Source organism: Ochotona princeps, chromosome 12 (assembly GCF_030435755.1).
Source record: "Ochotona princeps isolate mOchPri1 chromosome 12, mOchPri1.hap1, whole genome shotgun sequence".
NCBI lineage: Eukaryota > Metazoa > Chordata > Mammalia > Lagomorpha > Ochotonidae > Ochotona > Ochotona princeps.
Genome location: NC_080843.1, coordinates 59,920,016 through 59,945,130, shown reverse-complemented (window position 1 = coordinate 59,945,130; position 25,115 = coordinate 59,920,016). Strand labels below are relative to the sequence as shown.

The window sequence follows — 25,115 nt, the reverse complement described above, 5'->3', positions numbered from 1 at the left end:
ATCAGCGGCTTAAAACAAGCATTCCAATGAGAGGTGCAAGCATCGTAAGTGGCAGCTTAATCCATGGCAACGCAATGTCCACATCTTTTTAAAAGTAATATTTGTTTATTGATTTGTGTTTATTCGAAAGTCGCAGTGAAAGTGAACACTGTGAATTTTTTTAAAAAAAAACTTCTCATAATGAAGAGGATCAATTTCAAGGGCACACTTTATTTTCAAAAGAATTGTCAGTAGATGTAGAATGCCAAGAAATACAGACCTAGCAATGATATCTGTAACAAGAGGAAAAAATCATTCAATACAAAATTAAAGGCAATTGCACTGTGCATCCCCATGGATTAGGATTAAGGTGAGGAAGGACTAGGGAACTGTCCTTAGGTAACACAGGGCGAGGGAGCCTGCTTGGCCCAGGTTCTGAAGGCAGGCAGGCAGCCAGCCATGCCACTGTGGCCCTGCAGACTCCTGGAAAGGGAACAGGCACTTGGCGAGTGACAGCTGACAGCTGCCTCTGCTGAGTGGGGGAAGGCCATAGACAGGGCACCAAGAGGGGCAGCTTGCTGGCCCACTTAGCTAATGGCAAGACGCCACCTGCAGGGCTATTCTGCCAGGGCTTTCGAAGCATATTTGAATGAGGCAGAAAAGTCTTGGCCCGAGTTCATTGGTGAAGTAAGAAGAAGGCAAAAGAATGTATGGCCTCTGTGTCTAGAATCTTTCCTAATCCCTGCCGAACTCCCAGCCCCAGACACTAGCCTGCTTCACCACGTCTTCCCACTGACTCTCTGCATGTAAGGTTCTTGTACCAGGCAAGTCCTCACTTCTGATATTGGATAAAATACATTCAGGCATAAAATGATTCCCTCTACACCCAGAGTCTTGAGTCACTTCCAGTGGAGTGGGATTCGAGAGGAAACAGGTGGACTGGGGTCAGCCAAAGTACAGTTGTGGACAACCAGGCCGAGGCCTCAATTCACTGGGGGAAACTTCCGAATGGAGGTCATGCTTGAACCCATGTGAATGCAGAACAGGGTCACAGATGTGCAAATCTGGCTATCTTATTGGATGTGAGGGCCTGTGAAATCATTAACTGACAACTGTCTGGGCCACTGTTTTTTTCAGTGTTCCATACTGAAGCCTTCGGTTCCATCTGCTCCACTTCCTGTCCAGTTCCCTATTAATGCACTTGGGAAAGCAGCAGAAGGAGGTCTGAGTACTTCTGCCACCCAAGTGGAGTTCTGAGCTGATGACTTTGACCTGGCCTAGTCCTGGCTGTCACAGGCATTTGGGGAATGAACCAGTAGATAATCAAGCTGTGTGTGTGTGTGTGTGTGTGTGTGTGTGTGTGTCTATCTTTCTGTGTCTCATTTTGCCTTTCAAATAAATCTTTCACAGAACCTGAAAACAAGAGATTGGGGAATGAATAACATAAATGACAGAAACTGTAATTGTTCAGCCAGGACACTCTATGCTAGATGGGTTTATAGAGGGTTTTTTGTGTTTGTTTGTTTTGAGTACTGGAGAATTGAAGACAGGTACTCTGTTGCAATTGTCAGAGGCTGCAGGAGGAGGAACACATGTACATGAAGTGAGGTGGCTACAGTATTGTAGGAATGCAAGCACAGGGCCTAGACAGCAGCATTCTTCAAAAATTAAAGATATTTGGGCAGCTGCTCTGACACAATGTTAAGCCATCACTTGGGACACTCACCGTCCCTTCTCAGAATGCCAGTTTGAGGGTCAGCTGCTCCACTCTCATCTAGCTCCTTGCTAGTGCAAGTGGGAAGCAGCAGTTGATGATCCAAACACTTGGACTCCTGACACCCATGTGGGGGACTCAGATGGAGTTCCTGGCTCCTGGCTCTGGCCTGCCCATGCCTGGTCATTATGGCCATTTAGGGAGTGAACCAGCAGATAGAAGATCTCTATTTTCTTATCTCCCTTTTCTCTCCCTCTCTGCCCCACTTTCAAATACATAAGTACATCTTTAAATGTAGACATTTTAACCCACGTTCTTGTAGAATATGGAAAGCAATAGTAGCTGCCCAAATATGAAGAATGAGATAATGATTACACTTTAAATGTACATAGTGAGGAATATGGTTTATGACTGCCAGGTAGATGCCTGAGACCATGGATAGTACTGGATCCCAGAAGCAAGCACTGCACCACCTGCCAAGTGACTAAGAAGTAGCATCCATAGCATGGACACATTGGATAAAGGAGTGAGTTACAGCCTGGGCAGGACTGAGGGAGTTGGTGCAAGACTTCCTCTTGCTTACTCAGAATGGCAGTGACTTAAAATTAAATTATTAATTCCAGCACTTACCATTTAATCATTTTGGAACACAGCTGACCACCAGGAACTAACACGTGTTGATGAGGAGGGACTGCTGAGTTACCAAGACTTTGGGTGGTACTGTATTGAAAACAGGAAGCTATGGTAGATAATTGTGGCTGTTCCTGGCCACCTAATGGTACATGCTCAGCTGGTTTCTTCTTGAAACCATCTGGGAGTGGTTGCCACTGGCAGTCCCTTTCACCTGGAAACCCTTTCAACATCTCTCTGGCTCTTCCTACCACCCTCTCAGCTGGCTCCTCCTCCTGATCTCGGAGTGGCCCAGGCATCAGTCTCTGAACTCTCATAGCTGGATTCCCTCCCTTGTGGATCTCATCCAACTTTCTAGATGTGGAGAACATTGACATTGCATGATTGTGCACAGGCATTCCACAGGATGTATCAGAGCTGCCCCAGCTGAGCTAGCAGTGTATGGTCTAGGCCATTGTCAGTGTCAGAAACACAACAGGATACGTGGTGTCATATGTATTCCTGCCTTTTTGCCAAATAAAGTGGTCAGAACTAAAACCCTACATGTCTTTGTGTTTATAGATGTCTACAAAACCTTGATGTGATTACATCCACATGTATACAAGGGTGGAGAGAAATAAGCCTGATTGTTAACATGAGCTACTTGGGAGGGAGGAGAGGGGTGGAAGGTGACAACAGGTAGGGAGAGGAAGAAGGGAGAAGGTATCCAGGAAAAAAATTGGTAAATCTGATAGGTTTCCCTGTTGTAAAATCATTTCATCTTTACAGAGGCATATCTCTTATAGCGCATGCAAAATTAGCCACCAAAGTTTAGCAGTTCCCCTACCATCTTAAGTAGACATAATGAGATAGAATTTGAAATGAACTGCTACTTTGGGTGGGGGGGGCGGTATAAATTTAACGTGTGCCTTGAATTCCTTAAAACAGCATTCTGAAAGCTCAGGAAAAAACAATAGACTCTTTCTGACAATGAAATTAAGCTTCCCTCTTATTAAGGTTTGTTAGTTGACCTTTATTTCTAAAGTTAAATTAATATGCAAAGTATTTTTTGTCTTGCAACGTTATTTTGCTGGCTAAAAAAGCATTCAATCAACAGTCTGGATTGTCACATTGAAAATGATTTTGTTTTCCTGCAGCTGTAAACAACTGGGATCCCTATGCCACCACAATGAGGACAGCCTTCACACCGAAATCAGGAGCAGCACCTGCATTAATTCGGTAGATCTCCAATTCAGATTAATACACACACTCTAATTTGTTCGCTTGTCTTCTGTTATTCAGAATCCAAAACAAATAGACTAATTAGAGAAGGCTGATGAAAATGCACTGAGGTGAGGAGGATCTCTCTTCTTTCAGGAGACACCCCATCTTCCAGATCCCTCCCAGGAGATGTCTTCCCCCTTGCTTTTTCTTTTTATATTCACTTTGCAAATAAAACTTTTGCTCTGCTTCAAATAATACGCACTGGGGGACAAACTCCTGTGTACATAGTTCCCCAAGCATCAGCGAGAGGGCCTCCCCTCTAACAGTAGCCAGACCTTTTACCAGAAAACCAAGGAAGTTCCCGCCCTAGTTTTAAATAAAGTTACTGTGTGCTGTGGGCTATATCTGTTGGTTCATAGGATTGTGTTACCCAAATGTGAAGTGCGACTTGAATCCAATCCTTACATGCAGTCACAGGCAGTCAATGAACATTGAACCAATGATGGAGTGGATGTCATTATCACCACTACACACAACACTCATCTTAGGGCAAAAAGCCACAGCCTGCTTGTCCTGGCATCCGCCCTCCAGCGACTGCAGCGACAGCTGCTTTTCATTCACTTCTACCTGCCGTGAGAGCACCTCAGCTTCCTTCCTCACTCACTTTCCCCTCAGCGTTTGCCAGCCTTCCCGAAAGTGTTGGGCTCCCAGACTCCTTGTTTCTGAGCTGGTTTTCCTGCTGAAGTGCTTTATCTCCAATCACTGGAAGATTTACCCTCCAACTGTAATGAACACGCCAGGTTCCCTGACAGCCACAGTTATCTCAAGACCTATTCTGGAGGAAAGCCAGAAACAGATTCTAGAACAGGGGTCTTCAAACCCACCTATTTTTAATGTTGTCATGAATAATTCAGCATAAAGTTTAAAAAGTGTAGAATATGAAACTTCCTGACTCAATTGACCATTGCTCCTGATACAAGTGCCAGCATCCCGTATGTGCACTGGTTTGAACCATGGCTGCTCCACTTCCCATCAAGCTCCTTGCTATGGCCTTGGAAATCAGCAGAGGATGGCCCAAAACCTTGAAACCACACACCCCCATGGGAGACCTAGAAGAAGCACTTAGCTCCCAGCTCCGGACTGACCCAGCTTAGATCATCGAAGCCATCTGTGGTGTGAGTCAGTAGGTGGAAGATCTTTCTGTCTCTCCTTGTCTCTGATAAACCGCCACTGCAATGAAAAATAAGCAAATCTTCAAAAAAGAAGGAAAGAAAGAGGAAAGATGAAACTTCCAGCCCATCCTAAAAACTGACTTTAAAATAAAAATTTCAACAGAACCAATATGTTCTAAATGCTTTAGCAAATTAGCACTTCCAGAATCCCTGAAAAAAATGAATAATCAATTTATTTTATTCCTTTTCCTCATTGGACTCTTACTCCCACTCCCCTATTCCTCCTTCTGTAAGACATTTTTTGTTTGAAAGCAATTTATTGATCTGTCTGTTATACTTCTTTGCGATTATTTTACAATATTAATTGAAATTAATTTTTAAGCATGTTCTATGGCTCCAAGTATTGAGTTATCACGGTTATTCTTAGCACACAATGGCTCAAAGCAATAAATACATTGCAGTGTTAGTAATTATTAGCTGCAAAGTGTATTTTTTCAGAACTGCATTTTAACGAGATAAATGGGGCTGTTTGTTTTTGCTCATGTAGTCAATTCTGAGTGTTGTTTTTTAAATTAGACTGCAATACAGTAGGCATCATTTTTCTGCTTTTTTTTTTTTCAGTTTCTATTGCTGAAGAATCTTGCTCGGGTCTGTATTGTAGATGTGAATGGAGGAGATTTCTATACAGCAAGTTTCTTTCTTTTGCTAAGCTCTTAAGTTCTACACCAGAAATCACGAAGTGATTTTTAATAACAAATCAACTGACAATATTCTGGTTAGTTTCTCCTTCCATTTTACTGGAAGCTTTTAATGCCATAATTTGTCATTTGTATGTTGGGTTAGTCCACATATCAATTTCTGAGAAATATGCTAAAAATCACACCTTACTAAGTGACTAAGAAATTACACCTGTTATTCTTTCACTTGCATACAATCTGTTTAATATTATATACTTAAACAGGACTTGAAGAGTGAAATCATTGGTTTTAATGTTTTCTGAGACCATATTTTTAAAATAAAAGCCTTTCTACATCATATACTTTCAACATACTTTTTATCAAAAGCTTGGAAATGAAGGTTTAGCTCATCCAATTTACATCATTTTTACCTTTTTGGAAAAATCAGTTCTTGTCAAGCCAATGAGTGAAATTAGGTCTACCTCCCATCACATTAAAATCTAGCTATACTCTTAGGTCAAATAGATATTAACACGGCCCAGCGTGGTAGCCTAATGGGTAAAGTCCTCATTTTGCACGCGCCAGGATCCCATACGGGCACTGGTTCATGTCACGGCAGCCTGCTTCCCATCCAGCTTCCTGCTTGTGGCCTGGGAAAGCAGTTGAGGATGACCCAAAACCTTGGGAACCTAAACCTACGTGGGAGACCTGGAAGAAGCTCCTGGTTCCTGGTTTTGAATCAGCTTAGCTCCAACTGTGGCAGCCACTTCAGCAATGAACCAGTGGATGAAAGATTTTTCTCTATCTCCTCTTCTTTGTATATCTGCCTTTCCAATAAAAATAAATAAATCTTTAAAAAATAGATATTAACATATTTTAAGGAAAAGTATGGAAACTACTGTAAAATAAATTATGGAATGCATATTTCAAGGAAGATTATTATAAGTAGACAAGGGAAATGTGAAACCAAGTATGAAATGAATAATGATATCCAAATTAACAAAAGTATGCCATAAAATATGAAGCTAAATGTGTAAGCTATCCATAATAAAAATATTATGGAGCATAATAAAAATACGTAATTTACTTGTCTAAACATTTTCTCATGTATATATAACTCTAATGCTTGAGACTTTTTGGAGTAAATAACAATTGTGTAAAAATCTCAATTTTATTAGATATGTAAATCAAGCATGTGCTATGATTTAGTAAAAGAGAAAGTTATACATAGGGAACATTAATTGTTCTGACAAACCAAAATATATTTTGATTTGTTATTAAATTCATAATAAAACATAAAATGAATATTTTGCTAAGTTGGAGTAAATATTTTATAATGTTACCAGATTAAAGAGAAGGTTCAAATATCTGACAACATGATGAAAACAACCAGTGAATCTTTAAAAACTTTCTAGTCTGAGATACGTGTGGACCAGGAGTTCAAGACCCCAGTAAAGACCTCAGTGGCTCCCTTTGGAATTCTGGGCTCTGTTCCCAGCTTCAGAGCCTCACCCTACCTTCCTGTTAGCTCATATTTTCTTCTTCTTTTAAGATTTATTTATTTTTATTGGTAAGTCAGATACACAGAGAGGAGGAGAGGCAGAGAGGAAGATCTTCCATCTGCTGATTCACTCCCCAATGGCCAGAGCTGAGCTAATCTGAAGCCAGGAGTCAGGAGCGTCTTCTGGATCTTCCACGCAGAAGCAGGATCTCAAGGCTTTGGACCATCCTCTATTGCTTTCCCAGACCACAGGCAGGGAGCTGGATTGGAAGCGGGGCCACCAGGATTAGAATCGGCACCCATTTGGGATCCCAGTGCATGCAAGGCAAGGACTTTAGCCACTAGACTACCATGCCTGGCCCCAGCTCAGATCTTGAGAAGCTCAAACACCTGGGTTCCTGCTATCCACATGGGCGACTTAGATGAACATATCCATTTCCCAGCTCTGGTCCTGGTCCAGACCAGGCAATATGGGCAGTTTGGGAATGAGCAGGCAGAAGGCAACTCAGGCTATCTGTCTCTCACATAAAAACAAATCAACATAAAACCAGGGAGAGACCTTGGTAGTCTTGGAATAGACTGTGGTTATATTTACAGCAGTTGCCAACACAAAGCTGTACAGTAGGGACTCAGACATGCCTTTTATTCCAGCCAAGGACATGTCCTTGGAGGAATTTTTTGTTTGTTTTGTTTTTCAAGATTTATTTAATTTTATTGGAAAGGCAGATTTACAGAGAGAAGGAGAGACAGAAAGATCTTCCAGCTATTGGTTTGTTCCACAAATTGCCAGAATGGCTGGAGCTGAGCTAATCCAAAACAGGTGCCAGGAGGCTCTTCCAGGTCTCCCACAGTCTCCCACACAGGTGCAAGGTCCCAAGGCTTTGGGTGGGTCATCCTCCTCTGCTTTGCTAGGCCACAGGCAGAAGCTGTTTGGGAAGCGGAGCAGCTAGGACACGAACTGGCACCCCATATCAGATGCCAGCACTTGCAGGAGGAGGACTCACCAATTGAGTTATCATGGCTGGCCTAGGGAAATGCTTTTAAAAGGCTGAAAGATGTCTGCCGCTGATATGCCAAGAGGAGTCCTTTTTAGGCATACTGTGTCTTCTCCTGTCCTCTCAAGGGCCTTTCCTTAAAGAAAGAGATGATCATTTTGTAATTGTTAGGAGACGAGAAACTAGACCTCACTGTCAGCCATGCCTCTCTGTGATGCACCCATGCAGAGCACAGGCAGTAGTACCCCAGTTGTAGCACAACCTTGCACTGTACAGAGACACCCATGGCATAGAAAGGTCTGAGCGCTTGGCTTGTAGTTGTGTAGAACTTGGGTTATAAGCAGCCTTGTCAAAAATCACTCTGACCCAATTTCCCTCCACTGGGTGCTGCTCTTGGTTGGAAATCTATTCACTGCAGTGAGCTCCTATGGCCACTTGGGAAAGGGATCATAGGGAAAAGTATGCGGGAAGAAAGAAAGTATCTGTGTAACAGCCAAGTTTATTTCCAGCCAGATACTTGCAGGAAATTGAGATCTGGAAATTGATTCCTTTAAAGCTATTTGTGAAATGCGTCTTTTGGAAAATCTTCCATTTACATCTGAATGACAGAGAAATCATCAATCATGCAGATGTTTCCAACTTCCCAGATGTTTGTCGCTTGCAGGCATTAACCTGAACCTACCCAGCCCCTCCTATTAAAATGTCAGTAGATGGGCAGGCATTTAGCTTAGCCTGAACACTTGGGTTCAGATCCTGGCTCCTAACTCCAGCTTCTTGCTGATGCAGACTCCGGGAGGCACCGCGTGATGGTCAGGAGCTCGAGATCCTGCCATGCCCGGAGGAGTCATGCTTGGTGTTCTCAACCTCAGCCTGGCACAGATCTGGCCACTGCAGGCATTTGTGGCAGTGACTTGGTGGATGGGACCCCCGCCCCCCTCCTTTATCAGGCTCCTTTTCCTGCCTCTCAAATAGACAATTTTTAAAAAGTCAGTCTGGAGTACTTTAAACATTCACAAAGGTGTCTTCAGGTGGATCTCCAGGCATTGCCCAGTTCTAGTGTCATCAACACAGTGGTATTTTTTTGGGTGTACCCTGCACCCGCTCCTTCCACTGGAAATATTGAAGCAATTACAAGACAGCGTATCATTTCAATCCTAAATATTTTATATTTGTACCTAAATAATACCCTAAAATATATAACAAGACCATTATCTCATCTATAAAAAAAACATTATTCCTCATTGCCAATCTTCCAACCAGCAACAAAATTCATTAAAGTTGAATTAAAAAATGAATTCAAACAAGGCTCATATATGGCTTTTGGTTGTATATCTTCCCATTTATGTAGTCCACAGGATTTTTTTTAGCAGTTTCTTCAGTGATGAAAGTTTCCTTGTTCTGATTTTTTTCCTGAATTTATCCCCATGTGCATATAAAATATTCCTCCCCTTATGCACCTGATATTCTAAAAACTTATTGATTCATATTCCACTTTTCAAAATATGTATTTGAGAGGGATACAGAGAAGTGTGGAGAAAGGGGAGAGACAGAAATAGAGTGGTGGGGGAGAGGTAAATACATTAGTTCATTGCCCAGGTATCTGCAATGGCCAGGGCTGGACCAGGGCCAACGCTAGGAGCTGGGAACTCAGTTCATGTCTCCCACATAGGTGGCAAGAAGCCCAGCTAAATCAACCATCCCTTCTGCTTCCCAGAGGCTGAGCCAGGAATTAAACAAAGTGCTTCAAGATGGGATGTGGGAATCTTAACCACCAGGCCAAATGTTCATCCCAAATATTTAACAGATGATGTTCTGTGTAGTCCTCCAGAAGCCCATCACATGTGAGGTGAATGATCAGTGCTGGCCATTGTCTTGATGTATTGTTTCATTAGGGACTTGCAAATCAGTGATAAGCTGATCATCACAGCTTTCACATTTTTTAGTTGAAATATTTCCATTTTCCTTTTTCTGTTAATTTTATTTTTAAATTGTTTGCATAGTTGAGAGGGATGCACACCATATAGCCCTGTGATTGGGATGAGGAGGGTCAGATACTGTGGAAGGTAAATGGGATACATGTTTCAGTTTTTGCTTTTGTTCCTGCTTATCAGCAGGGGAAGAGAAGGTGGGTCCTCTCTTTGCTGTCAAACTACATCAGCTCCGGGGGGTGGAGGGAGCTCATTTGATGACACCTCAGAGATCTCAATGTTAGGAAGCGTGTTCCGAGGCTCTTACTGGAGTGCTTTTGATAGTTCTAAGAATTTTTTGATTTCATTGCTCCAGGGTTGAGAAATTTTTTCCAAAGCCTATTGGTTGACAAAGTCCAAATGTGCGGAATGTTTCATGCATTTGCATGTCATCTTTGCACAGGGGCCATATTGATCTCTGATTCATTCCAATCTTATGTGCTGCCAAGGTGAGTTCCATTTTCCTTTTTTCAGCTGGATTACTTTGGTTATGCCAAAGTGCTCTTTGGGAGAAAACCCTGTTTTAAAAAACGGCAAAATTAGTTTTGTGTCGCTGTTTTTTTTTTCATTTTATACCTCTTATGCTTATGTTAGGAGTCACCCTAAGACACAAGATTATTTCTTTTCAAGAGAATTTGGAGGTTAAACTACTTCTGGTATCAAATATTGAGTCAATTGATCTTTAAAAAAACATCTAACAAAACAATTTGGTGTGTATATATTGCTCTGAGAATTGGCATTTAAGCACTCTAACTTGTACTGTTTTCTTGTAGTCAAAAAAGCATCCGAAGATTAGGATACACCTACTCACTAAGCGACCCCATGCCCAATCAGACCCTGTACAATGATGAATATGTTTGGAAATCATATTCTAAGGATGACTTGCTCAAAAATGGGACTTCAAGAAAAACCAGGCATCACAAATCCCATCCCAAACAAGTAAGATATTGCCAAGAGCCTGTCATATTCTGTAACCATGGGATTCATGGTGCTTCTAAAAGTCCTTCCCGCCTATCTTCTCCCATTTACTTGTAACTACTTTTCTATCCACTAGGGTTTAAAAAAAAAAACTTCTAAAAATGGAAGCACAATTCATATACCATGAAATGTGAACAATTTATAGCACTCAGTACTTTCACGTTGTGTCACTACTCTAGCTTATTCCACATTTTCATCATATAGCAGGAATCTATATCCCTTAAGCAACTCTCCCATCTCTCCCTACTCTCCCATCTCCAGGCCCTGGAAATCACCAATCTGCTTTCTAAGTCCATTGATTCCTTATTCTGGAGGTTTACATGTGGAGTCACACAACGGGAATCTTTGCTGCCTGGCATCTTGCACCTAGGAGGACATTTTTAAGGTGCATCCATCAGGTAGCAAGTGTCAGTCCTTCCTTTCTTTTCATGGTACCACAGTCAGTCTATTCGTGTACCTGCTGATGGAAGTGTGAACTGATCCTACCTTTTGGCTACTGAAAACAGTGTTGCTATGAAAGGGCATAGGCAAGCCCTGGTGTTTGTTTCATGTACTCTCAAACCTTCATATCTTCATCAGTCTTTGTCTCTGTGTAAAATGCCCTCCTCTTGTCCACCAGGAAAACTGTGTTCTTTATAGGAAGGCGTAAAGATAGCCGTTTCTTGCTCCCCTTCCCACTAGATGCAAGCAACTGCTCTCCCCTTTGTGCTTTCTTGGCACTGGGCACTGGGCACTAAGGGCAATACTCACTTGCAGTATGCGGTTTAATTTCCTTGATTGCCTCAGGGGCACAGTCACTTGGTTACATGCAGTATACCAAATGGCGGTAGAGTGGACAGGTTCTGGTGACCAGAGTGACAAAAAAGAGGAAAGAGGGAAGGATGATGACCTGGATCGGGGGTGCATGTTGGGTTTACTAAGATGGACCAGAGTGGAAGATCAAATTGGGGAGGAAGGAAATAGAGCAAAACATGAGTTTAGTTGAAAATTTGTTTGTTGATATTTATGTGACTATCAGATAATTGAACATACAGGCTTGGAGCTCCAGTGAAAGAGATGGGCAGGCTGGAACTTTAGACCTGGAGTCGCTAGGATGTACCCATAGGCCCTATTTAACTTGGCTTCTCAGAGTGCCCATTTATCATCTTTTTACCTCAAATATGCTCCTGAAAATTTTAATTTAAAATCTAAGAGTGGGCCAAACATGATGACTCAATTGGCTATTTCTCCCCATTGCAAGTGCCTGGAGCCCATATAGGCATCAGTTGGCATCCTGACTCCTTTGTTTTCCATCCAGCTACCTGACTACGGCCAGAGAAAGCAGTAGAGGATGGCCCAAAGCCTTGGGACCCTGCTCTCCTGCATGGGAGATTCAGAAGAAGCACCAGGCTCTGGATTGGCTCAGCTCTGGCCATTGCAGTCATTTAGGGGGTGAATCAGCAGACAGAAGATCTTTCTCTCTGTCTCTCCTCCTCTCTGTGTATCTGACTTTCCAATAAACATGAAGAAATCTTAAGAGAAAAAGAGAGAGAAAAGAAATGAAGGCACTGATGGCAACCACTGAGTAGCAACTGCAGAAGACCTTGAGGCTGTATGCGATAAGTGAGCGAGATAAACTGAAGTAGACTAAAAGGAAAAGAGTTGAGAGGGTCCAGGGAAAGTTACATAGAGCAGAGGTGAGTGCAGGTGCAGTGTCTAAAGGATGGGGCAATGGGCTTTGGGTTTTTCAAGGTGATAGGAAGCAAGGTATGAAACAGGGAACATGGAAAGAGGAGGTAGAAGTTTCAAGTATAATTTTTAAAACCTGCTTAGAGACAGAGAAAGTGCCTCCCTCCCCATTCTTCAGGCTCCTCCCCAGGCCACAGAGAAATGTGGCCACTGTCTCTGTCAGGTCTAGAATTTACACAGTCTCAGTTAGGTCGAGAATTCGCATGTGAGTTTTCTTCTCTTGGTTTTTCTTAAACAACTGTTTTTCACCTAGCTGAAAAGCAGGGAGGGAGATGTCCTCTGGTTTACTCCCTAAACGCATACAACAGCAGGGACTGGGCCATGTCCAAAGCCAGTAGTTAGAGCTCCATCTGGGTCACCTGTGTGGGTGGTAAGGGCCCAAGCATTTGAATCATCATTTGCTGCCTCCAAGGATCATTAACAGGAAGTGGAATGAAGTGGTGGAGCTGGGACTCCCTTCCCAGGTATTCCAATATGGAGACTGGAAAAACCTCCTGTAAGATTTCTGGTTGAATGCATAACTCTTTGGAGCTAGTAATCACATTTTCTCATCATCAATATGAAAATTCAAAAATGCGCTGGGTGCCTGGATTATAGCTAGGGAAGACAATAGCTCCCAGTGACTGGTTCTCCACATACCAGTGTGGTGGGTGGGTGTGATGGATTTTAAAGACTCCATTTTCACACACATTGGTAGTCTCTATTCCATCGGAATGAATCTACATGAATTTTCTTGAAACCTGTGTTTACACTGTTAGGACTTGTTTCTATGGACACTACCTAAAGGCCAACAACGGACAGCACCAAAGAGCTGCCTGCCTTGGAATATCCCTGCTTCGGTGGAGGAAGTTAGGCAGGCGCTGTCCAATCAGTTTGTTTCCTGTACCAGGAGAGACTTTGTGGATGTATCAAAAGGTAAACCTCTTTGCTCTTCTCTTTTCCCTGATCATGAGCTGGTCCTGGGTGGCTGCAAGGAACTCACAGTCTACATGTGACACAGGCAACTTTACAAATGCAGTCGGGTATAAATGGGTGTATGGGGTAAGAAATGCAGGTTGCTGTGGCTGCAGAATGGAACGTGAAACCTAATGAGGTGGAGTACCCAAGGACAGGTCAGAAATGGTTTGCCTTCCTGGGCCTGACTGATGCAGAGACATCAGCTGAGCGAAGGCCTAGGCGAGACTGCTGTTGCAGGATCCCTAAGCCCTCAATGACATTTGAAGAACTTAGAACGAATGGGGTAGACTTGGAGGTGTGGATGGAATGAAGAAAAGCAATGGTGTGGGCAAAGATACTGCAATCTTGAAGGATGCCATGAGGCCTGCTAGGGAGTTCAGGGCTTATCCCAGGAGTGGCTCAAAAGTTTTTACTAAGGGAGTGACACAGTTGAGCTGTGAGCTCCAGAAACCTCCCCTCTGGCTGCAGAATGCAAAAGGGCGGTGGCTGAAAGACAAGGCCCGTCAGAGCCTGCTCAGTTAGTCCAGGAGGTGCGTGGTGACGGGGAGCAGGGCAGGGGCATGCATCTCAGGCCATCATGTGCAGGGTGATGGCATGGGCATTTTAGGAGATAAAACACTCCATAAGTGGGGACTGTGACTGTTGGGGACAGATGACTTGGTGTCACAACATCCATTCCAGTGGATTCCTCATGGATGATGAAAAGAAATCATGATTGAACAAATGGGAGAATGGGAAGGGTGGGTGATTGACAGTTGTTGTAAGTGGAGCCAGCATGTGACAAGTGGGCTCAAGGCTTTGAAGCTAGGCAGTCTGGCTCCCTTTGCTAAAAACACTTTATCCACAGCTAAAGTTCTTTAAAGGATCAAGTTATACACATTGCTTTCCATTGGTAACTTTGTGGTTACTGAAAATTACAATTTAATTTTATTAAACTTTGATTACTCAAGAGCTTATGAGGAAATAATAGCTTTGTACCCTGCTCCACCTTCAGTCCTAGTCCCATTTCCCATTGGTAATAAATTCAGTCCTTCTATTTTTGTCACTTTATGTGATCCTTGATTTTTAAAAACATTTTATTTTTATTTGGCATGCAGTTACAGAGAGGAGACACACACAGAGAGAAAGAGAATCTGACATCTGCTGATTCACTTCCCAAATGGCTGCAACAGTCAGAACTGAGTTGATCTGAAGCCAGGAGCTTCTTCCAGATCTGCCATGTTGGTGCAGGGGCCCAAGGACTTGAGCCATCCTCTAATGCTTTCCCAGGCCTCAAGCTGGGAGCTGCATCATAAGTGGAGCAGCTGGGACATGAACCAGTGTCCAAATGGGATACTGGAACTGTAGGCAGAGGCATCCTCAGTATTTGTTAATCATTGCTTCTATGGCTTTTCCTTGACCTCATCAATTTTAGGTACTGTTTTACAGTAGTGGAGGATTTGGCCTTCCCATACCTCTTACTGCTTCCCCTCCTTCTATCATCTCAATAGGCTTATGTTTCAAATTCTTTGGCTAAATTGAATTGCTAGCATTTGTATTGTGATTATGATCATATGACATATTGGAAATCTCAATGTGATAATTAAACATTTATTGTTGAGTTAGATTGTATTTCACCGTATTTTTTACATTTTTTTTTTTTTTTTTACTTTTTCTTCTCTGCTGTTTTCTTTTTACAAAAGTTAATAATTGGGGCCTGGCACGATAGTGTAGCAGTAAAGTCCTCACTTGAATATGCCAGGATCCCATAGGGGCACTGTTCTAATCCCAGCAGCTCCGCTTCTCATCCAGGTCCCTGTCTGTGGCCTGGGAAGGCAGTTGAGGATGGCCCAAAGCTTTGGGACCCTTCACCCACGTGGGAGACCTGGAAGAAGCCTCTGGCTCCTGGCTTCAGATTGGCTCAGTTTCAGCTGTTGCGGCCACTTGGGGAGTGGACCATCGGATGGGAGATCTTCCTCTCTGTCTCTTCAATCTGTATATCTGACTATCCAATAAAAATAAATAAATCTTTTTAAAAAATTAATAATTAACCTTTTCCCTAATTTTCTATGAACTTGTTAGCAATATTTCCTGAATATTTTGCAAGCACAGCTTCAGACAGTGTAGCCATACTGAGATCAATCTTGAAGATCTTTGCTGACACCTTTCATTCTCCAGTCTGGATTTGTTGCTCCGTGGATTTCTTGGCTTCTCATGCCCTGGGACTTGCTTTTATATGATTCTGGGAACTTCTTTGGCCTCTCTTTTGGCTGGGTTTCCCAGCTTCCTACTCCAGCTCTTCTTCCTCCTCTTCCTCCCCATCCCTTATTTCACTAAAGTACATCTTCGGATAGCTTCCCAAAGAAGGGCGCATGAGACGAATTTTTTTGTTTGTTTGTTCTTGCCAATCTAGAAACATCACTTTCTTCATTACATTTATGGGATAGCTTAATTGGATATATAACTCTAGGTTGACAGTTATTTCCCTGAGAATGCATTCTTCCGTATGTTATCTGGCATCCAGGATTTCCATGTTGGAAGCTAATTCCTAATCCTCTTGTGTTTTCCCCTTCTGGAAACACTTCAGGCCTCCTCTTCATTTCTTATATTCTGGAATTTCACTGTTATGGGTCTTAGTAAGTTTTTTGTCATCATGCTAGGCCTTTTTAATCTGTGATGACCTAAAGTAATTTTTTTCCTATGTGAGTTCTTTATTTTTTCTCTCATCTCTGTTCTCTGACTCTTGCTAATTGGATTGATATCCTAATTTTCTAATCTTTCCCAGTATCTTTCTATTTGTACTTTATTCTGTTTATTTGAAGACTCTTTACTTTTTAATGCAGCTCTTTTTTTTTAATTATTTATTATTTAACTTCATTAATTACATTGTATTATGTGACACAGTTACATAGATACTTGGGTTCTCCCACCCCTCCCCAAACCCTCCCACCATGGTGGATTCCTCCACCTTGTTGCATAACCACAGCTCAAGTTCAGTTGAGATTCCCCCATTGCAAGCGTATACCAAACATAGAGTCCAGCTCTTTTATTGAATTTTTAAAAATCGTTTATTTGAGAGGTGAAAAATAGGGGGCAGTAGAGAGCGAGCGAGCTCCTCTACCTACCGATACACTCCCAAAACAATTGCAGTGACCACGTTTGAGCCAGGACTGAATCCAGGAGCCAGGAACTTGATCCAGGTTTCCCATGTAGGTGTTAGGGACCCAAGTACTTTGGTCTGGAGCCAGGAACCAGAGCTGGGAATCAAACCCACGTCCTTTGATGTGGGATTTAGGCATCATAACCAGTGTCTTAATTTCTAGGCTAGACAATTGCCCTTAGCGAATTTTTAATTTTAGTTCTCATATTTTTAATTTCTATGTACTTTCTTCTTCTTTTTCATTATTTTTTCAAAGAACATCAACCCATTATGTTATAAGCACAGTAGTTATCTTAAAATTTTTAGGATACTTAAACAATACACTAAATGTTTAGCATGTTCACATGTTCCCAGCATTACTCCTAGTTTCTCTGAGTATCTTGCAATCTAGTGAAGCTAATAAAACTTAATCTTCCTTCTGTGGGCCTTTCTTTTTTTTTATTAATTATTTTGCATTATGTGACAGGTTCATAGGCTCTGGGAATCCCCCCACCCCACCCCACACCCCCTCCCCCTGGTGGATTCCTCCACCTTGATGCAGTATTACAGTTCAAATTCAATCAAGATTCTTTCCTTGCAAACGTATACCAAGCATAGAGTCCAGCTACTTATTGTCCAGATGGGTTGAACAGTTTCTTGGGGAGACCATTTCTGGTCCGAAGTTAGAGCTGGTAGAATATCATCCCAGTCAATTAAGAGTCCCAATATAACATCAACAGCAATTTGCAACATTATGGAATTGACATGGTTTTGAGTAATCAGTATGTTAAAAAAAAAAAAAAAAAAAGCAAGTTCTTAACCACAACCTCTGATTAGCCCATTGACATTTCAATTTTAGTTTATATACAGGACCGGCTGCTATATACCTTAAAATGGCTATAAGGTACCATTCAGCTGTCTCGTGTCTATTTCATTTTAGTATTTAGCCATTGGTTGTGTTGAAGTATAATTTTGCTGATCTTGGCAGATTTTAGGATAATCTAGACTGGCTTGTAACTAACAAGACAATTGTCGACAATTAAGGTGCAGAACATTTTTTGGGGGGGAGTGTGCAGGAAAATCCTCAACACCACGGTGAGGAGTGACTAATCTTTGTGTCCCACCCAGTGAGGCATGAGTCAATCCACGCCAGCTCTTTCCTGTCAGATTCCAAGCTCTACTTTTTGTTGTTTGTCTATTTATTTTAGGTTTTTTTAGTTTGTATGATTGTTTGTTTGCTGTGAGGGGTTTTCGGAGCGATCCCGATGGTCATCGCGAGAGAGGGTGGGGGTCCAGAGGTGGAGCCAGGTTCAGACCAGAGAAAGCTCTCCTCCCTGGTCCCGAAGGACGTTTATTGTTCTTCTGTTTCTGCGGACCACTCAGGGCTTCTGGTTGTCTTTCCAATGACGTTGGTTTCTGCACGGTAGTGTTTGGACTTCTTCCATCCCCTGCGGAAGCTCCGGTTGGGGGTGGGTGACCTCAGAGTACTCGGCCTCCGAGGGCATCCAATTCCCTGTGGCCTCCTAGGCAGTTGGGATATAGTCCTTGTTGCTCATATTAATAGTTTGTGGTGAAGGTCTGGGAGTCTTCATGGCTGGGATCCAAGCTTCCTCCTTACCACCTGCTCCACTCTGGAGTGCCCCCCTGCTCCACGCACATGACCTCCTGTTAAGAGGTTGTCAGGATCGCACTGTGGGCATTTCTTAAAGTAGATCTTACTTTAAGAATATTAAGCCCCAGAGCTCAGAAAACCTACAAAGGAGGTAGGCACACAGCTCACAGCTGCTGGATAACCACACAGAAATACTTTCCAGTTCCTTCTCTGGATAATCAATCTGCTGCCCGATGCACCCATGGAACCGCCTCAATTTCCCACCTTGCTCCATCCTCTTCACTGCAGCTTTCCAGCCACACTGGCCACATTTCAATTCCTGTGCACATTGTCCCCTGGCCTGTAATGCTGTTCCCCAATCCCTCTGTGGGTGCACTTGGTCCTTCTGTAGACCCCAGCCTTTATGTCCCCTCCTAGTGAGATATTTTCCCTTCCTATGTTATCTGAAAAGCCATGTCGCTATCCCAGTGGCAGTTTGCATTTGGAAATCATGTGTTACTGATTCTTGCCTTTTGATTGTTTTTGTTTTGCTGTTGCTTGCACTATTCATTCAGTAAGCTCCCCAAAGGTCTTCATTCCCCTAGAACCTGGAGCAGTGCCTGGTACACAGAAGTAAATGTCTGCTGAGTGGCAGGGAGGATATAGAGGAGGAATCTGATTTTTAAATGTACTGATTGGTTTGAGAGGCTTACAGAAAGAAAGAGACAAGGAAAGCAACAGTCCATTCACTGGCTCACTCTTCAAATGCCCACAGAGCCCAAGGCTGGCTTGGAGTCAAGGTTGGGAACTGAGAGATCAATCCGGGTCTCCCATGGGTGGGCAGGAACCCAGATGCTTGAACCATCTCCTCTGCCTGCAAGGATCTGAATTAGCAGGAAGCTGGAGTCACGAATAGGAATCAGGAATTAAATCCAGTGACAAACATGAAACATGGGCATCTTAGCCACTAGGCTAAATTCGTACTCTAGGAATTACCCTTTAAAAAAGAAAGATCTAATTAAAAAAATTTTAAAGACAGTATTACAGAGAGGGAGAGATACACCAGGAGATCTTCTATCTGCTAGTTCACTCACCAAATGGCAGCAACAGCCAGAACTGGGCTGGTCTGAAGCCAGGAGTCAGGAGCATCTTCCAGGTCTTCTACGTGGGTGAGAAGAACCAAGGTCTTGGACCATTCTCCACTGCTTTCCCAAGCCATTAGCTGGGAACTAGACCAGACGTGGAGAAGCAAGGATTGTAACCAGCACCCATATTGGATGCCAGCACCACAGGCAGCAGCTGTATTCATGGTGCCATGATGTCAGTCCCGAAAGTGCCCTTTTGGAAGTTAGAGTCTCACAGAATTAAAAGACCTCTGCAGAGAAACATTATGGGCTGTGGAAGAAGCATTTGAAATGTCAGCATTCTTAAAAGGTGTCTTGGAGCTTCTGGTCAAAGTCATTTACTCAGTGTGAGTAAATTATGATTTCCCTTGCGCAGACAAATAACCTGCTCATGTCAAGATTCCCCCTAAATCTCTCACCTCCATCTGCCTCACTCCACCCCCACAGCCCTGGCTTAGCTCAGACTACCAATGTCTCTCTGAGGGATGACCTCCAAGTCTCCTTTTCAGTTTTGTTCCTTTACCCCAATCTCATGTTACTTTCATCATGTTTTTCTGGATGTGCTGATGGTTGTCACCTTATGGCTTATACCCCTTCAGGGACTTCCTGTTGTCCTGGGGGTTAAAGCTAAGAATCTTAACCTCTATGATCCATATCACCTGGTCCCTGCATGGGTCTTGCCCACCCATGCCAGCACCTGTATCCACGGAGAAGACCACTGTCCCTACTTCAGACTCACTGTACCGTGTGGTCTCATTGCTTCTGCCCTGGGGAGCACTTTTCCATTCCTTCTTGCAACCTATAACTGACTTTCCATAATTTTATTCTTATAAGTGTGCTTTGTTGATATCTTGGTGGCCTTTTCTGATCCCCAACTTTGGGCCATCCTTCCCTTTTCTGTAGGACTCCTCATGCGACAACTGTCACAGTCTATTTTTATGTGTCACTAATACTTTAAGTTTCCTGTGGTAGCTTTATAGCCTCGTTGTTGAATTCAGGCAGAGGAGTGATGAGAACTAAAAAGGGCTCACTTGTACATTCACGCCTGGAGGACTTGGCTTGGATGAGTTGGATCCGCTGATGAAAGCAACAGAATTAGTTCTCACTTGGCTGTGGATTATGTATCCATGGTCCTAATGACTCAGAATGGTCTTTGCTTACGCTTTAAAATATGTATCTCTACAGATGCTACACCTAATTTTTAAAAAGAATTATTTTGAAAGAGAGATATACAGGGAGAGCCAGAGTGACAGAAATACACATAGAGCTCGAGAGTGCCCCATCCATGGCTTCACTCTCTAAATTCCTGCAGCAGTGAGGATTGAATCACACCAAAGCCTGGAGCTGGAAACTCAATCCAGATTTCTCATGTGGTAGCAGGGACCCACGTGGTGCTGCTCAAGGTGTGTACTAGCTGGAAGCTGGAAATGGGATCAGAGCTTGCACTCAACTCAGTCACTCTGATACAAGATGTGGCTTTATCAAGCAGCTGCTTAACCTCTGAGGCAAACCACCACACCATACCTAGTCTTAAATGGGCTGCTTTCTTTCCTCTGGGCAAACTAGTATTGTATCATAGTTGGCAGAGAGAAAAGAAAGAAGCCAAGGGATGTGAGCCTTCAAGGGACAGGGATGTTACCTGAGGCAGCCTAGGTATAGCTGAGCACGGAACTCAGATTTGCTCTGGATTCTGTTTTTTTTGTTTGTTTGTTTGTTTTTTCTCTGTGGGTGTCAATCCCACTAAGGGGCTTTAGGTTTTGATTGGGAAACTTTTCTAAATGATTCCTGCATTAGCTTACTAGCATGAGGTTTTCTAACAGCTACAAGAGCCCTAGCTGGAAAGAACGGTGCACACTTGGCAAAGAACACTGCATAGTTAACCAGGAGACTCCGGAAGCATGCATCACATGGGCGATCAGTAGCACATGCTCAGATACTGCTCATCCACAGTAATTTCATTCCTAGGTTTTTGTTGTTCACTCATTAATTTAGTAAAGAGTTCATGAGACCTAGTCCTGTGATAAGTACTGAAGATCCTGGTCATAAAAGGAATTCGAAGTCTGGATCCCGATTTGGTCTTCTCTGGGTTTTCTTCTTCACCATGCTTCTTATTGGCTCACTGTGGACCATGTGCCTTAGACACCTGGGACCCTGTCCTGCTAGTGCCAATGTGGCCTCTCCTGCTTCCCCTCATACTCCTCTCCGCCTGCTGTGCCAACATCATCACCGTATTTCGAACACACTCTATGCATGTTCAGCTTCTGTGTTGATGCCCTTGGCTGTGTCTGCCTTTCCATCCCTTTACCTCCCGTCCCCACACAGCCCATCCCTCCTTCTCCCTGGGCTTCACAGCACCTGTACAGAGCTCCCAGTCAGCATGTTTAAGCACACAGGCAGTCTCATCACAACGTGAGCCCCTAGGGTTCATGTCAACAGGTTCTCAATGTCTGCAGTGAGATGCAGCAGGTGGGTTTAGAGATCCCCCTCCAAGCAATCCTGATTTCCCACTGTGTGAGGGTTGCAAGACTTATCCCACTCAGTATCCGTTCATTGTGCAGATGAATTCCAATCACACATCTTGGGAGAGCGCGGTGACTTCATTGTCCATAACCTTGACGTGTTACACAGAACACCTGCAAGAACTGAAAATATTTCCTGCTGAAGGGTGGTTCCAGGGGAGTTACAAGTTTCAAGCATTTCAACAGAAACTCTTCTACAAGACTCCAGGCACTAGTAAATGACAGAAACCAAGTGATATGTGGAAGTTTCCAGAATCAATGTCAGAAAGTTTCAGAAATGTCATTAAGTGCTGCCCCAAGTCAGAATGTTGGAGCTTTAGTGTCTGAGGTGGGTTGTGAGGGCCCATGGCACCTAAGTCCTCACTCCATGGGGGAATCCAAAGTAAGAGACTGCAGTTTAGGGGAACCCTCTCCTCTCTTCTGTGGGTCTAGAAGGTGGTCAATATGAAATGCTCTCAACTGCTGGTAGATGCAATTATGCATCCTTCTGCGTGCAATGTATACCAGTAGATGCCATCACAAATCACTTGTTAAATGATGCACATTAGGATTTATTCTGCAAAGACCACTGCAAAACTAATTAGAAAAAGAATTGAATTCTAAGTCAATAGTAATTTGCGCTGTTAGGACATTGCTCATAAAACTCACGTTTTTAACAGCTTTGTCCTTTTGAGTAGAGTGTGTGTGGTATATGATGGGTCTCTGAACTGAGACTTTGCAGTCAAACTTAGAAATGAAGTCATCATGAGTGAACTGCTGCATGATTCTCTCTTTGGAATTGGGCAATGTTTGAGGGCCTACTGTTTGACCAGTGTTTCATAGATTGTAAGGATCATACAGTTAATGAATGTTACCGATAAATGATCCTGTCATTCTAAAGGCAGTGATGTAACCCACCTTTCCATCAATAAAGGACTAAGATCCTGGTAGTTCTTATCCAGGTGAGGGGAATAATATATGCCATTCCATCCTCCAGGGCTGCCTGATTAAGCAAATAAGAAATACAGGGACCCGGTTAAATTTGAATAATGCTGCACAGTAGAAAATGGATACCTAAGCATACTTACACTGAAAAAAATTATTCATTGTTTATCTGAAGCTCAAATTTAACTGATGTGGTTCTCCTAGCCATACCCAGCCAGAACAGCTCTCACTCTGGCTTCCCGGCTCTACCCAAGGCACCTGGCAGACCCGGTGCAGTGATCACCGGGTGCCTTCTGAATTCACGTCAAGCAGAATCAAAGAACACTTGCCACAGGGACACGAATGTATCCATCAGAAACCACTACCATGGAGCAGTAGGTTAAGCCACCACTTGGGATGCCCATGTCAGCATGCCAGTTTAAGACCATTCACTCCACTTTCAACCCCACACCCTGCTACTGTGCCTGGAAAACAGTGGAGGATGGCTCAAGTACTTGGGTCTCTGTTACTCACACAGGAAACCCAAACAGAGGTCTTGGTTTAAACTGGACTAGCCCTGGTTGTGGCCATCTGGGGAGTGAATCAAATGGTGAAAGATTTTCCTCTCTCTCTCTCTCTCTCACCTTCTGTCTATCCCTCTGTGTGTGTGTGTGTGTCTAATCTTCCAAGTAAGTAATGAATAATTTAACACAGTGAAATCATAAAGAATGTTTTGACAAAAGCCATTGCTTATTGCAGCTGGTGCTGTGGCATAGTTTGGGTGTATTCCCAGGAATAGCTGAATCATAAGGTAGATCTATATTTCAATTTCTGAGGAATCACCATACTGTCTTCCACGATGGTTGTACCAGTTTGCATCCCTACCAACAGTGTGCTGGAGGACATTTTCTCCACACCCCTGTCAGTATTTGCTATTTTTTTTATTTTGGCAGTAAAAATTGTTTTAAAAGAGAGAGAAAGAAACCACTCTTAACCATGTGGGTCTGTGAAAGTGCTTCAAAAAGTTTATGGAAAATGGAATTAAAGAGTAGTATAATTTAGTGCAGGAATTTTGAAATCCTTACTGGTGTCTTTTCATCGCTTGCGTTTTTAATGAAAGATTTTCATCCATTTTTAAGAAGTTGGTTTTATTTCAGAGAAATAAAATGACTTGCTGATTCATTTCTCACAAACTTACAACATATAGGGCTAGGAATTCAACCCAGGTTCAGTGTGGGCGGCAGAAACAAGACTACCTGAGTACTGCTGCTGCCTTCCAGGTACACATTAGCAGGAATCTGGGGTCAGGAGCCAGAGACAGGAATTGATCTCAGGCACTCTGATGTGAGTGTGTGCATCTTAACTTCTGACTTACTGCTGCTAAACTTACCTTCTAATTCAATTTTTGTGTACTTACTGAATTATGCTTATATTCTGTCTGTGCTTGACAAAGCCAGAAGTTCTTTTTGGTTAATATATGCATAAAAAGTAGTTTGATTTTACCTACAAATACAGGAAGAGTAGGATTTAGCGGAAATCATTGGAAGCTGCCGCCACCAGCAGAGTGGAAAGCTCACTAGAAACAGCTGCTAGGAGTCACCATTGCCTCTGCTTCTACCCTAACCCAGCTCTGAAGGTTAAGAAAAGCTCACCAGCGTCTCTGGAAAGCAAAAAGTTGATCCGCCGACCACTTGACACTGAGTTTCGACGGAATTATCAAACTCCAGCTAAAATCCCAGAGTTGCAGGATTTCAGCTTCAGATACGGGTGCTACTCAAGTTTGCCCATCGCTTCTCAGGGTCTAGGTAAGTGTGCCTGTAGCCTGGAACCAACATCATGGGGACCATGCCTTGCTACAGGCACCTCAATGCAGACAGCAGTGGTAGCCAGTTTTGACTGCAGGGATGGAGAAAGCCATGATTGTAGAAAGAAACTGGAGCCCGGGCCATGGATGTGGCTGCCAACATCAAACCCAGCAGAAGAGGGCTTTTTGCTTGGGCTGTGATCCCATCAAAGCCCCTGGCTGGAAAGGGCAGCAGTAGAGGGTAGGGACCACTTCCTCTTTGCATAAGGAAGGACCAGTTGCTGTGAAGTGACAAAAAAAAAGACTGAATAGAAGTCAGAGAAGACTTGTCAGTTATCCCCCTGTTGGGTCTGCACAGGGTACACCTGGCAAGCATGTCCAGATTTGGCATCCACCACTGAAGGGAGTGTTCTTTGTGATCCTCATTCTTGGTGTTTCCAACATAGAAGTTTTTAAAATGTCACGACTGTGCCACCTCCAAGTTACTGGTTAGAATGATAACTGGATGTTTATCTGAGACTGACTTATTCCTGAGTGCAACTGGGTTCAAGCAGT

At 43.2% G+C, this 25,115-nt stretch overlaps 1 protein-coding gene across 5 annotated transcripts in view; it reads left to right on the top strand.

Moving 5' to 3' along the window:
• Positions 1-25,115, top strand: part of TEX26 (testis expressed 26) — a 37,175-nt gene that overhangs the window by 4,177 nt on the left and 7,883 nt on the right. The window contains exons 2-6 of one of the 5 annotated variants that reach the window (XM_058670900.1): positions 1,390-1,469; positions 3,457-3,541; positions 10,612-10,777; positions 13,303-13,459; positions 24,385-24,561. In XM_058670900.1, coding sequence (XP_058526883.1) covers positions 1,427-1,469; positions 3,457-3,541; positions 10,612-10,777; positions 13,303-13,459; positions 24,385-24,561 — 628 coding nt within the window. In that variant the 5' untranslated portion in view covers positions 1,390-1,426. Of the gene's footprint in view, positions 1-1,389; positions 1,470-2,424; positions 2,472-2,884; positions 3,002-3,456; positions 3,542-10,159; positions 10,288-10,611; positions 10,778-13,302; positions 13,460-24,384; positions 24,562-25,115 lie in introns of those variants that run through there. The other 4 variants (XM_058670903.1, XM_058670901.1, XM_058670899.1 and 1 more) reach the window with 4 other exon arrangements.